General features: G+C 44.7%; 1 protein-coding gene across 2 annotated transcripts in view; it reads right to left on the reverse strand.

The window, feature by feature from the left end:
• TAPT1 (transmembrane anterior posterior transformation 1) overlaps positions 1-14,354 on the reverse strand; it is a 142,590-nt gene that overhangs the window by 87,202 nt on the left and 41,034 nt on the right. For both annotated transcript variants that reach the window (XM_030191214.1, XM_030191213.1), the window contains exon 3: positions 7,837-7,955. In XM_030191214.1, the coding sequence (XP_030047074.1) occupies positions 7,837-7,955 (119 nt within the window). The remainder of the gene's footprint in view (positions 1-7,836; positions 7,956-14,354) is intronic.

Here is a 14,354-nt window from a genome sequence, read left to right on the forward strand (position 1 = left end):
GATTTGATTCAGTTTTTCTGACTCAGCATTTCTGGCATTGGTATCTCTCCCACATTTTCTATGATGAAGACCAAAGTAAAGAATTCATTTAATCTCTCCGCTATGGCCTTGTTTTCCCTGAGTACCCCTTTTATCCCTCTTTTGCCGGCTTCCTGCCTCCAACGCAATCTTCTTTTCAAAGTCTTTTTGCCTTCCTTATCAGTGCTTTGCATTTGACTTGCAATTTCTTATGCTGTTTCTTATTATTTTCAGTCAGACCCCTCTTCCATTTTCTGAAGGATTTTGTTTTAGTTCTGTTAGCTTCCTTCACCTCAATTTTTAACCATACCAGCTGTCGTTTGGCCTTCCTTCCTCCTTTTTTAATACATGGAATATATGTGGCCTGGGCTTCCAGGATGGTATTATTGAACAGCATCCAAGCCTGATGTACATTTTTGACCTTTGCAGCTGCTCAAGTTTTATTTTTACCATTCTTCTTATTTTATCATAGTCTTCTTTTTGAAAGACAAATGCTACTGTAATGGATTTCCTGTGTGCAATTACTCCAGATATATCAAATCTGATCATGTTATGATCACTGTTGTCAAGTAGCCCCAGCACCATTACCTCCTGCACCAGATCATGCACTCCACTAAGGACTAGGTCTAGAATTGTTCTCTCTCTTGTTGGTTCCTGAACCAGCTGCTCCATAAAGCAGTCCTTGATTTCATCAAGGAATTTTGCTACACATAAGGTCACTCTATGTAGCCAAAAATAATTCTGTCCCTACTAGAACGATGACAGTACAAAGCAAGAGGATGCCTGCTACTACACCCCGTTGGAGGTCTTTGTCATGCTGCAGCACAAGAGTCTTCTGTTTTTGTGCAGGACAGAGGGTGGCTGCCAACATAAAAGTTGTTGATACCAGCTAGCACAAAAATTGCTGCCACTGTTCTACACAAAGTTTAGTTGTAATCACGCAGGAAAAAGGGCTGATGTCACCATGCAGCGGAAAAGTTAGCTATTAAAGCTGCAGGGGACTAGATTCAGCAACAGGGAATGTCTGTTGTAGACTCAACAAGCTGCTCCAAGCACAAGGTTAGGTCAGAAAGTTGCTTGAACGAGTAATCCATAAAAGATTCTGGACCCGAAGTACAAAGCTTACCAGGCCAGCAATGTGCTTTTTAAACCGGTTCCAGACTGTTTAGAGAGCACGTTATTCAGTGGGAGATGAACAATGTGGTTCTGCGGGGAGAGCAGACAATGGGAATCCTATGCTAATCTATTCAAATGAGCTATTAAGCATTCAAATATGTATTCAAAGTGATGCACAGCCGTTTTCCGAGCGATGCACATCTAATCAATAATGTTTAGATAAAGAGTGCACAGAGGCCCAGGGGTCCGCCTGACAGATGTCCTCTAGTGAAAAAAAAAGTTGCAAATCTACCCAGGAGGAAGCCATGGCATACGTGGAATGCGCCCACCAACCTTCCAGGGCCCACTGACCCACCAGCATATAGTCTGACACAATCACTTCCTTGATCCATTGCGTCATCATTGCCTCTTCCTGGGGCCTGCCATCAACACAAACAAGTGGTCAGACCGACTAAATTCACTCATCACCTGGAGATATCGGAGCAGAACTCGGCATATATCCAAACACCGCAGAGCCGCAAAATTCCACAGATAATCCTCCTCTGTGAAAGAAGGCAGAAACAGAGGTTGGTTGAGATGGAATGCCAACATCACCTTAAGCAAGAAGGAAGGCACCACCCAGATGGTCAATCCTGACTCACAAAATCAGAGAAAAGGATCCCCACAAGAGAGAGCCTGCAGCTCTGACAGGCGACGCACCAAGGCCATGGCCACAAGAAAGACCGCCTTAAGAGTCAGGTCTTTGAGACATAGTCTTCAACGGCTCAAAAGGTGCCCGTTGCAACACACAAAGTACCAGATTAAGTTGCCAGTCCATATAACGCGGGTGCAGAGGGGGTTTGAGATGACTAACTCCCTTCAGAAAAATATGCACTACATCCAGGTGAGAGGCCAGCAAAGCATTTTTCACCTTACCCTGGAAACAAGCCAGGACCACCACTTGCACCTGGAGCAAGCTACAAGCTAAACCTTTTTTCAGGTCCACCTGCAAAAAGGCGAGAATTTGAGGCAAAGAAGTCACCATCGGCAACACTAACTGCCCGGTGCACAAAGCCTCCAAGGTCCGCCAGACTCTCATGCAAGTCATCATGGTTGAGCACTTGTCTGCAGAAGAGAGGTGATGACACCTGCCATATAGCCTTTCCTCCTCAAGCACGACCACACAAGTGTCAGGCCATAAGACCAAAGCGGGAGGGCACCTCCATGGGCACTGGGCCCTGACACAGAAGATCTGGAACCACAGGCAGATGGAAGGGATCGTCCACTAGCAGCCGGACGAGATCTGCATAGCACGGCCATCTGGGCCAATCCAGAGCCACTAGAATCACTTGGCCCTGATGTCTCTGGATCCAGTGCAGTTCTCTCACTATGAGCGGCCATGGTGGGAAGACGTACAGGAGGCCCTCCTCCAGCCAGGGCTGCAGCAGTGTGTCCAGAACTTCGAACCTGAGCTCTCGGTACCGACTGAAAAACCATGCCACCTTGGCATTGAATCAGGTGCCATGAGGTCGGGGGACAGCTCCCATTCCATCTGGTCCAATGCAGTTCTGCCGAGAAAGTCCGTCTGCACATTGAGGTGGCCTGCAATGTGGGCCGCTGACAGTAGGATCAAGTGCCATTCTGCCCATGCACAAAGCAGACTATACTTTGCTGCCAGGGTCACAGTGTGTGCGCCCCTTGTCGAATGATACAAGCGACCACACTCGTGTTGTTTGAGAGAACCCGGACCGGCTAGCCTCGAACCTGGACACTATGCTTCTGCTGCTGACCACCGACCCTGCACACCAGAGTGCAGGTAATGGGCCCCCCAGCCGGACAGGCTGGTATCCTCACTACCAGAATCCACTGCGAAGATGTCAAAGGCATTCTCTTCTGTAAATTGCTCTCCTGGAGCCACCACGTCATACTGAGTCAGGCCCATAAAGTCCATCAGAGCCTCACTTGATAGTGCTCCGAGACCAGCAACCACCGACTCAGAAGGGAGCACTGTAATGGGCACATGTGCACCCTTGCCCAAAGGAACCGCCACAGTCATGGACCCAAGCACTTGCACGCAGTCCCACGTTCAGAGGCAGAGCAGGTGAGAAGAGCCCGAACTTGCCCTTGTAGCTTGACCATCCACGTGTGGCTGGAACATCTTGTTCTGAGCTGTCACACACTCCCAGATACTCCAACGTCCTAGAGGGAATCAGATGACTGTTGGCCATATTGACGACCCAACCAACTGCAGCACCTCCACCACCCTGGAGATGACCTCCTGGTTTTTGCGCTCCTAAGATGCCTGTTATCAGCCATTTGTCCAAGTACAGGTGAACTCGAATTTCCTCCCTTCTGGAGGAATGCTGCTAAAACAACTATGTCCTTGGAAAAGGTTCTGGGCACCACTGCCAGGCCAAAAAGGAGGGCCTGGAACTGGTAGTGATGGCCCAACACTGGAAACCGCAGGTAACACTGGTGTGGTGGCCAAATGAGAATGTGCCACCTTGAGATGCAGAGCCATGAGAAATTCCCCCAGCTGCATGGCCACCAGCACGGAGCAAAGAAGAGTCTCCATCCGAAAATGCTGGACCATGGGAAAACAGTTCACATGCTTTAGGTACAATACCGGCCAGTGGAAATCTCCTTTTATGGATACCACAAAGTAGATGGAATAGCATCCCTGACCCCATTCCCCTGGCGGAACGGGTACCACGGCACCGAGGTCCCGCAAAGTCACTAGTGTCGAGAACCACCAAGCACTTGGAAAGCGCTCTGCACAGGGAGTCCAAGGAAAAATTTGACCAGAGCGGAGAACTCCAACTTGTAGCCTTCTCCAATAATGTCGAGAACCCATTGGTCCGACGTAATGTGGGCCCACTGCTCAAAGAAGAAGGTCAGCTGACCACCTACACTCAGAGTCAAGCAGAGGTCCTGCGCCCCAGCACTGGGCAGTCTTTGCCGGGGGGTGGGGGGGAGGCAGACAGAGATTTGGTCCCGAGTCCCACTTGTCACTAAGAAAGGAGGATCGCTGCCAAAACCGGGCCGCTAACCCCCCCCAGCCAATATTTCCTGGCCTCCTTAAAGCGAGGCCGCGCCACACCTACTACTACTATTTAGCATTTCTATAGCGCTACAAAGCGTACGCAGCGCTGCACAAACATAGAAGAAAGACAGTCCCTGCTCAAAGAGCTTACAATCTAGTAGACAAAAAATAAAGCAAACAAATCAATTAATGCGTAGAGGAAAGAGGAGAGGAGGGTAGGTGGAGGCGAGTGGATACAAGTGGTTACGAGTGAAAAGCAATGTTAAAGAGGTGGGCTTTCAATCTAGATTTAAAGATGGCCAAGGATGGGGCCAGACGTAGGGGTTCAGGAAGTCTATTCCAGGTGTAGGGTGCAGCAAGACAGAAGGAGCAAAATCTGGAGTTGGCAGTAGTGGAGAAGGGAACAGATAAGAAGGATTTATCCAGGGAATGGAATGCACAGTAAGGGGTGTAGGGAAGGACGAGTGTGGAGAGATACTGGGGAGCAGCAGAGTGAGTACATTTATAGGTTAGTAGAAGAAGTTTGAACAGGATGCGAAAATGGATAGGGAGCCAGTGAAGCGACTTGAGGAGAGGGGTAGTATGAGTAAAGCGACCCTGGTGGAAGACGAGACGGGCAGCAGAGTTTTGAACCGACTAGAGAGGGGAGAGGTGACTAAGTGGGAGGCCAGCAAGAAGCAGATTGCAGTAGTCCAAATGAGAGGTGACAAGGGTGTGGATGAGGGTTTTGGTAGAGTGCTCAGAAAGAAAGGGCCAGCTTTCTCCGGTCCTCCAGCAAATGCTGCATTTTGGAATCCGCAAGTCCTTGAGGAGCTTCTCCAGATCCTCCCCAAACAATAAACGCCCCCGGAAGGGGAACTTGGTAAGCTGCTGCTTGGATGCCACGTCAGCCACCCAATTTATTTATTTATTTATTTATTGCATTTGTATCCCACATTTTCCCACCTTTTTGCGGGTTCAGTGTGGCTTACAATATGAGATGAATGATGGAAATACAATTTGTTACAAATTGGTTATGGATTACATTGTGCAGAGTTATGCAAGACAATCGAGGTGTCGTTAAGGAATGTAACAATGGAACACAAACATTGAAACGTTGGAAGGAGACAATGGGAGATTAAAGGGCGATAATAAGGCATAAAGACATATGGTATACATCTTTCTGTGAGTAAAGGTATGAGTGATGTGATATTATGGGGGATGAGAGTTCAGAAGTGGATGTATGATGCATTAATGAACAGTAAGTGTGGACTTTATGTGTTTTGGCAAAGCCACAACAGCCACCGGGCCGTCACTGTCAACACCATCTGTTTAGCAGACGAATGCAGTCCACCAAATATGTCAAGCTGGATTCCAGGGACGGGAAATCTGTCTTCAACTGCTCCTCCTTGGAAGCCATGTCCGCTGCCTGCTGCACCCAGGAAAGACAAACTCTCACCTAATAGAAACTGCAGATGGCAGCCTGGAGTGAAAGAGCTGAGACCTCAAAGGCCCGCTTCTGGGATGCCTCCAGTTTCCAGTCCTGAGCATCCTTTAAGGCAATATTGCCCTACACCGGCAGTGGCAGCTTCTTGGTGACATCGCCATCAGCGTGTCCGCCCACAGGAGCTGAAACTTCTCCAAATAGGTCTTGGGCACCGGGTATAGGCGTGCCATCACCTTTGCCACCCTGAGCCCTGCATCCAGCATGGACCACTATGCCACAATGAGCTCCTTGATAGCCTCATGCACTGGGTGCCTAGTGCTCACCATCTTAGGATTTACTGTGACCAGCATGGGGGTATCATCCACCGCTTGGATTGGTGCCATGTTTTCCGCCATCCCCACAGCGGATTCTGTGCAATCACACCTATGGACGACAGATGCTGCCCGCCAAGAACCGTAGCGCGAGCAGCACTTTCCAGACTCCGCCACCAGCTCCGCGACTAGAAGAAGGGCAAAGTAACACTTACCCACAGAAACCACATGCACTGCCCGCTCCGCCCCAGCAAAGACGCACTGATGCTGGACTGAGGAAATAGTTTTGGGGGGGGGGGGGGTTTGAAGAGGCAGGCAACTGCTCACAACCCAGCCAGCCCAGAACCCAAAGACAAGGGAACAAAAAACACTCAGGCCACCTCCAGACAATGTCCACACAAAAGAAAAAGGAGAAATGAAAAATACATTAACATCTGCCGATAAGATGTGTGTTTGTTTTAGCTTCTCTTTACTTCAGAATGCATCTTCTTATCCAAAGATCTTTGGAGAATATAGGAGATTTTGAGGCAATGATCTACAACAGAAAGCTGTCAAATCCACCAAGACAGAATTAAACTATAGGTATTTTTAACCTGGTAAGTTTTTCAGCATTAACTAGAAACACTGGTAAATGGATTTATTTATTTATGGCATTTATATCCCACATTATTCCCGCCCATGGACAGGCTCAATGTGGCGTACAATAGTCTATGGATTGCTCCCATGATTTCTAAATTAATAAAAACTAGAAAAATCCATCCTTCTCCTCATCTGGAAAAATATCCCTGTAGGTAGCTCAGTATAACAACTGTAATTCAAGAGTCTTGGCTATAAGCTTTACAAGCAAAGAGAATGTTTCCTCAGTGAGTATCTTAGTGGTACCCAATGACTTGTTTGAACCTGAAGAATTAACAAATTCCTTTCACAACCTCCTACTAGTGTGGTTCAACATGCAGACTTTTGCTATGCACCTCACAGTATCTTGAGTCTGACAGAAATTTTAAAATATATTTAAATGCAAACCATTATATCAATATATCAGGCTATACCTGCTGTATACCACCTTGAATGAGTTTCTTTATAGAGGTGGTTAAAAAATACCAATAAATATCACTGTATAGGGAAAAACATCAAAAGGGAAATGCCTTCTTTGTAAAGTTCCAGATAACTTGACCCAAGTTTCTGATTCACTGTTAGGCATGTCAGATTTCAACTGCCATTTTCTAATATGCAGATTTTTTTTTCTGCCTAGAACCTTGATGCATTTTAACTGTTGAACAACAGGCAAAGGGGCTCATTTTCAAAGCACTTAGACTTACAAACTTCCATAGGTTACTATGGAACTCTGTAAGTCTAAGTGCTTTGAAAATACACCTCAAACTGATCCAGTAATTTGTCAACTTTCCTACATCTAGTAAACATTTTCCTTTCCATTTTGCAACATTGTGGATGATCCTACCTTCTTATAGGAGAGCAGATACAGCGAAAAGGAAAAATGAGAGTAAGAACGAAGGAACCTTGAGAGGAGAAAGAAGTGAAATGTATTTTGAAAACCTTTTTCTGCCAATTAGAGGAAGAAAGGAAAACCTATCAGCCTGTATAACTCAAAAAAAGATATGTAAAACAGTTTACCATAAACATATGTACTGCACATATTAATTTTACAAACGCTACAAGGTTGGTGATAAGGCCTAGGGAGAGAAAAGAGAAATGTGTAACAAATACACAATTTTGAATATTGTTCTTCCCACTTACTGTAAGCAATTCACTAAGCCTTCCACTCAAACTCAGACTAACACATCACTGAGAAAGGTGCCTTTGGAACCAAGTGATGCATTTTGTCCAGTAATTGATATTGACACTGCTTTACAATAAAAAAAAAATACTGCTATTGTAACTTTATTAATGAGATTATAAAAAACAAACAAACAAAAGAAACTTACCTTAAACCACAGCAAGGCAAAGTGATGAATCTGATCAAAGCCAGAAGGACTCGCAGCGGAAGCAAAGTGAATACATATAAAAAAGCATCCAGGCACAGGAAGTATCCAAAAACCATCAACTAAATTACAAAAACAAAACAAAACCAAAAAACCATTTACCATCTTAAATAGAATTCAACATAGCCAGTAAGTTACAATATTAGAAAGTTTTCCCACTTTGTCACCCCTTCCTCCATCCTCTGCTCTGTTATCCCTTTTCCTTCCCCTTCTTCAAGGTAAACCCACATACCCCTGATTCTATAAAGGCCGTCAAAAATTGTGTGTGCAAATTTAGACACGTTCCCTATTTGTGCACATACTTTAATAGAATGAGCCAATGAGTGCCAATTGGCACTAATTAGATTTAAGTGGGGCTAATATGTATAAAGTTAAGCGCAGCACCTGCACCTAAAATTTACACGTGGTCCATAAAAAGGTGACATGGAAATAGGAGGGTCATGGGGGTTTAGGGGTGAAACAGGGGTGTGGTTTTGAGTTACGTGTGTAATTACAGAATATGGGTGCTCAGTGTGTAAATTTAAGTGTGGGCATTTGCACCACATTTTCGTTGGTGCAAACGGCGATGTCTACATTTACATGTGACCTCTACACTTGAGCAGTTATTTTATAAACCTCACTGAACTTTAAACATGACTTACAGAATACCGCGTACGCAGGTATTTTTCTGCATTGATTTGTTTTAAAAGGCACCATTTATAGAATCTAGCCCATAATGGTTGAATGTAGTTTTTTATCTTCACTGAAGATTTGTGCTGGGGAGTTAGTGGAACTTATCCTTGATTCCAACTTAACTTTTAAGCCTCAAAATAAGACTGTTCAGACACCCCCCCCCCCTTTTTTTTTTGTAAATTATGATTTACAAGAAGTCCTATGTCTTTTACGCACACTGTATGCTAGATAACTGCCCTAACTATGAAAGACCCATCGGACTGGTTCATTGAATACTACACCAATCACATCACATACATGTTCACAAAAAAAAAGACAATTTCCAACAAAGAAAACATCATACTCGCCCCAATCCCTAAAAACACGACGAGCAAAATCAGCGACATCAGAAACTACAGGCCAGTGGCGTTGATACCATTATTGACCAAAACAATGGAGGGTCTAGTAGCACAGCAGCTAATAGAATACCTGACACAATACTCAATCCTTCATAACTCCCAATCAGGGTTCAGACTACAACACTGCACTGAGATGGTCATAACTACCTTGATAACGAAGTTCAGAAGCTTAATATGCCAAGGACAGAGCATATTATTACTACAATTCAACATGTCAAGTGCAGTCGATCTAGTAGACCACATAACACTAATGGCCCTACTAGACAATATGGGAATATGCAGTGAAGTGGCGGCATGGTTCAATGGATTCCTAAGGAGCAGAACCTACATTGTAAAGATGTCCACCCAGATGTTAGCTTCCTGGATCTCTGAACGCAGTGTACCACAGGGATCTCTAATATCACCATTATTGTTCAACGTATTGATGGTACAACTCGGCAAAAAACTGGAAGCAATGGGCTTCAACCATTCGTATATGCAGCTGATGTCAACCATCTACATACCTTTTCATAACAGCATCACTGAAATATTGGACAAAACAGGCCTGGACCCTATGGAAAATTGGGCAACAATATTCAAACTCAAATTAAACAGAGACAAAACTAAATTCCTGGTCCTAACTAGGACGCCCAACCACACAACTCATCTAAATTTCACAATCAACCATTAAACATACCAAATCGAAACAAAACTAAAAATATTGGGAATCATCCTAGATAAACATCTATCACTGGACAATCAAATATCAGCAGTAACATCAAAATGTTTCAGACCACTATGGAAACTGAGAAGGATAAGAGACTACTTTCCCAGACAATCATTCTGGGTAACGGTATAATCAACGATACTATCATACTTAGACTACTGCAATGCAGCATATATAGGATGTAAGGAAAGAACACTAAAATCACTACAAACCATCCAAAACACAGCAGCAAGACTAATATTCAAAATACGAAAGAGTTACTCCACTACTCAAAAAAACTACACTGGCTGCCAATAAAGGCAAGACTACTCTTCAAAGCCAGCACCCTCATTTTCAAGATACTATTTGGAATGGCACCTGAATACATGCAAGAAATGATCAAATTAAATGATCAAATTATCTCCAAAAAATGCAAGCCCAGAAACCAGAAGTTACCTACTTCTCCATCTACCCAATCGCAGAAACACAATGTACAAAAACCATCTACACAGCAGGATTTAGCTACCTGGGTTCCAAATGGTGGAACTCAATACCAAAAGCCATAAGACGTATCATTGACTATGTACAGTTCAGAAAAGAACTGAAAACCTACCTCTTCAAAAAATTCTACAGCTAACCACACAAGCTAACCACACAAGCTATTGATGACCTCCACGCAATAAATGTAAAACACTACTGTAATTTCACCTAAATGTAAACTGTAAGCCACTTTGAACTGAAACCTGTTTTCGGATAACAGTGGGATACAAGAATGCATCTCTCAATATAAAAGGCAACCCCAACGTTCTAATGAAGCCTCACCGGAAACTTGAAGTGGTCCAGATATCCGGTTTGCCAGACTGTCTGCCCCGCCCTCGCGTCACAACGTGATGACGTCGAGGGCGGGCGAACGACACATCTCAAGCATTAGGCACCAACGGCCCCGTCCACCTCGCGGTCGCCGTCGCTCCCCCCTTCACTCGCCCCCCTCCGTCTGCCACCGGCCTGCCGCCCGGCCCCTCACAGCGCCTCTCACCTCCGAGTGAAGGCGCTGCAGCAGGCAACAGATGATAGTTTCCCTTCGGCCCTCCCTCCTTCCCTCCCTGTGTCCCACCCTTGCAGAATTTACTCAGACGAGGGCGGGACAGGGAGGGAAGGAAGGAGGCCCGAAGGGAAATAATCAGCTGTTGCCTCTGCTGCAGCGCCTTCACACGGAGGTGAGAGGCGCTGTGAGGGGCCAACCCCACCCCCCAAGCAACACTGACCCCCCTCAAAGCCCCTGAACCCCCTCCAAGCCCTCACCGTCGCTGCACCTCCCACCCCGCCCCCTCCGAGTCCTCCCAAGTACTACACAAAGAAAGCAAAAGCAACAGAGCATGTTCACAGCTCCTCCCACCAGAAAGAAGAGGTAAGCCTATTTAGTTCCCTGTAAGCAAGGAAGCCAATTTGGTTGATCTCTATTTGCACTCTCCCGCGCAGCCGTCACTGCTATACACTCAAAATAAAGCAAGCAAACGTATGAGCTGCTGCATCCAGGTTGTCGTTCTTTATTATTGGTCCATCTGTAACAACTCTAAAGCTGTTTCGTTTGGACCCCCCTCCAAGCCCACAGCCACTCCCTCACAGTTCGACCCCCCCCCCCCAAACATTCACACACAAACCAAAAAACAACTGGTAGCCACCAAAAACACAACCTGAAGGATTCCCTCACTTTCAACCCATCACCACAGGAACGCAGACCCCCCCCCTTCAAAACCCCCACACCACTCCCTCACAGTTCACCATCCCCCACCCCCCTCCCCCTAACATTCTCATTTACACACACCATCACACCCTCCCAACTAGCCAACCCCACCCACCCCTCCCTTTCCCACCCCTCAAACAACATTCTGAAAACAAAAACACAATACCTATCGCACACACAAAAACACTTCACTAATGACAACAAGCCACAACACGACCTGAAGGCGGTGGGCCACCACAAGCAGGCGGCGGCCGACCACAGGGCCGTGGACAACACCTGGAAACTTATGCACAAAGTGGTGAGTTGCAGGGGAGTGGGAGAGGGGAGGGTGGACAGCCTGTAAATCGGACGAGAGGAAAGGGGGCCGTTGAACTCGGAGGGGAGAGAGAGTGGTGTGGGACTCGGAAGGGACAGAGGAAGACAGCGAGGGAGGGGGGGATAATCTTGCTAGCGCCCGTTTCATTTCATACTCAAACGGGCCTTTTTACTAGTAAATAAATAAATATTGAATAATTTTAGAACAACTTTACAACAGCTGGCTTGTATGGCTATTGTAATTCCGTTTTTCTTGATTTGCCAGCACCCACACTTAAGGCTTTACAGATGATTCAAAATGGTAAACACATTTGTTAAAAAGTCAGAAGAAATATGAGCATCTCTTTCCCTTATTATTTTCACTTCACTGGCATATGTATTTCAAAAGTGTTAATTTTAAAACACAGAGGGAGTTGTTTACTAAAGCTTAGCTTGAGTTATGTGCAGCAGGGCCCATATGAATAAAATGGGCCCTGTTGCAGAATAACTCCAGCTAAGCTTTAGTAAACAATCCCCAGAGTTTATCTACACTTCTGCTTTTAATTGCATCTTTATCATGCTATTATCCAGCTCACCCCTCTGAGCTGAAATATATTCTTGGTGTAAATAAAAATCCAAAATAGAATGCTATCAGTGATGGGGCAAATTCTCTGGGATCATCTGCCTTCCAAGGGTTGTTTTTTTTTGTTTGGCAGCAAATTTCTTCACCGGTGGCATTTTCTAAATTAAGACAGCGGCAATACTTTCTGTGATTTTGCAGCAGGTCATAGAGACTGACCTTTTTGTGAGGCTCACTCATTATTTTCAAACAAGACATAACAAGGAATTTGGGACATTTTTGATCCCTGACGCAGGTGGACTCTCGCTGAAACATGGCCTGTCAGGTCATATTCTAAATACATTTTTAACTATTGTCCCAGTCTTGAAGGCCATCGTGTGCTTTTTCAGTTTTGCTTTGGCTGATGTACTCTTGATCCCTCTTTGTTCTTTTGTAATAAAAGTCCAAAATAGAATGTTATCAGTGATGGGACAAACTCTCTGGTATCATCTGCCTTCTAAGCTCAGGCTACAAACTGGTTTGCTAGTATTCCAGAGAAATGTGTACTTAAGCTTTTAGGGAATTTCAATTAACTGCTTTTAGTTTCATTAATTGTCTATTTATATTATTTTATACTTGTTTTATTTCTTTGTTTATATTTTGCCTATTTTTATGTGTATACACTTTTATGTATCAGTCCTCTGGGCTGGTTTGGTAAAGCAGCTAACAAAGAAGAGGTTATGATCACCTAGACAATTTCATTCCAACTCATAAAAAGCTGAATAACTCCAGAAGGAAGCTCTCTTTCACACCATGTAATTAGTTTACAAAGCATTAACTGTAAATTTGAGAGACTGAAATCACAATCTTGGCCTAGGAGTGAGGTTCATTACTATCATGGTCTGCAAAAAAAAAATCCATTTGTAGACTTGACCCCACAGCATCCAACTACAAGGGTCTAAATACACCTTGGACTCTTAGCTACTGCTTAACACCAATTTCTACACAGTAGAATTTGGGATAAAGGTATTTAAAAATATAGTTATTCACATGTAATTTTTCTCATGGGAAACTCAAGACTCCTAAATCAGCAAATACACACTAGGAAAAGAGAAAAACGTCTAAAAGGTGGCATAAAACAGCATCTGGACGTTCTTCTCACAAAAACGCCCAAATTAGTATTTTCAAAACCAATTTTTCAGATGTTTTTCTATGCTGTTCTTCTGCAGTGCGTCCAAATCTCAAGGGAGCATGTCGGGGTCTTGTTAAGGGTGGGATTTGGGCGTTTCTAAAACTTGGGACGTTTTTCAGCCATAGTGGAACAAAACAAAACCGTCCAGGACTAAAACTAAGACATTTTGAGCTAGACCTGTTTTTAGAACAAATAAGGCACATAAAGGTGCCTTAAATGACCAGAAGATCACTGGAGGGAATCAGGGGTGACCACCCCAATATCCTTCAGAGGCCACTGACCCCATCCCACCCTAAAAAAATGTGAATAAAAATATGACTTACCAGCCTCTATGACAGCCTTAGATGTTAAAGCCAGGTCTATTAGAGAACCATGCAGGTCTCTGGAGTAGTGTAGTGGTCAGTGCAGTGCACTATGGAGTGGGGGACTCAGGTCCCTATCTCCCTCTACCTGTCACACTTGTGGTGGAAACTGTGACGCCCCCCCCCCCTAAAAAAGTCACCAAAACCCTACTGTAACCACATATAGGTGCCTCCTTCACCCATAAGGGCTACTGTAGTGGTGTACACTGTGGAGTGGTGGGTTTTGGAGGGCTCAGGAAACAAGATAAGGGAGCAAAGGTGAGATGTGTACCTGGGAGCATTTTTATGATGTGCATAGAAGTGCCCTCTAGGGTGCCCCACTATTCTCCTGGGATACCAGCCTTCTAAAAATGCTGGCTCCCCCTACATCCCAATGGCATGAATCTCTACGTTTTGCACTTATTCGGGTTATTCGGGGGTTTTTTCGAAAATGGACCAAAAACTAAAAAATGTCCAAAGCACAAAACCTTGTTAAAAAAAAAAAAAAAGGATAAGGCGTTTTTCTTTTTCGAAAATGACCTTCTAGTATTTCACTAACATTCCTCAGACAGAGCT

The sequence above is a fragment of the Microcaecilia unicolor genome, chromosome 2, assembly GCF_901765095.1.
Source record: "Microcaecilia unicolor chromosome 2, aMicUni1.1, whole genome shotgun sequence".
NCBI classification, from domain to species: domain Eukaryota; kingdom Metazoa; phylum Chordata; class Amphibia; order Gymnophiona; family Siphonopidae; genus Microcaecilia; species Microcaecilia unicolor.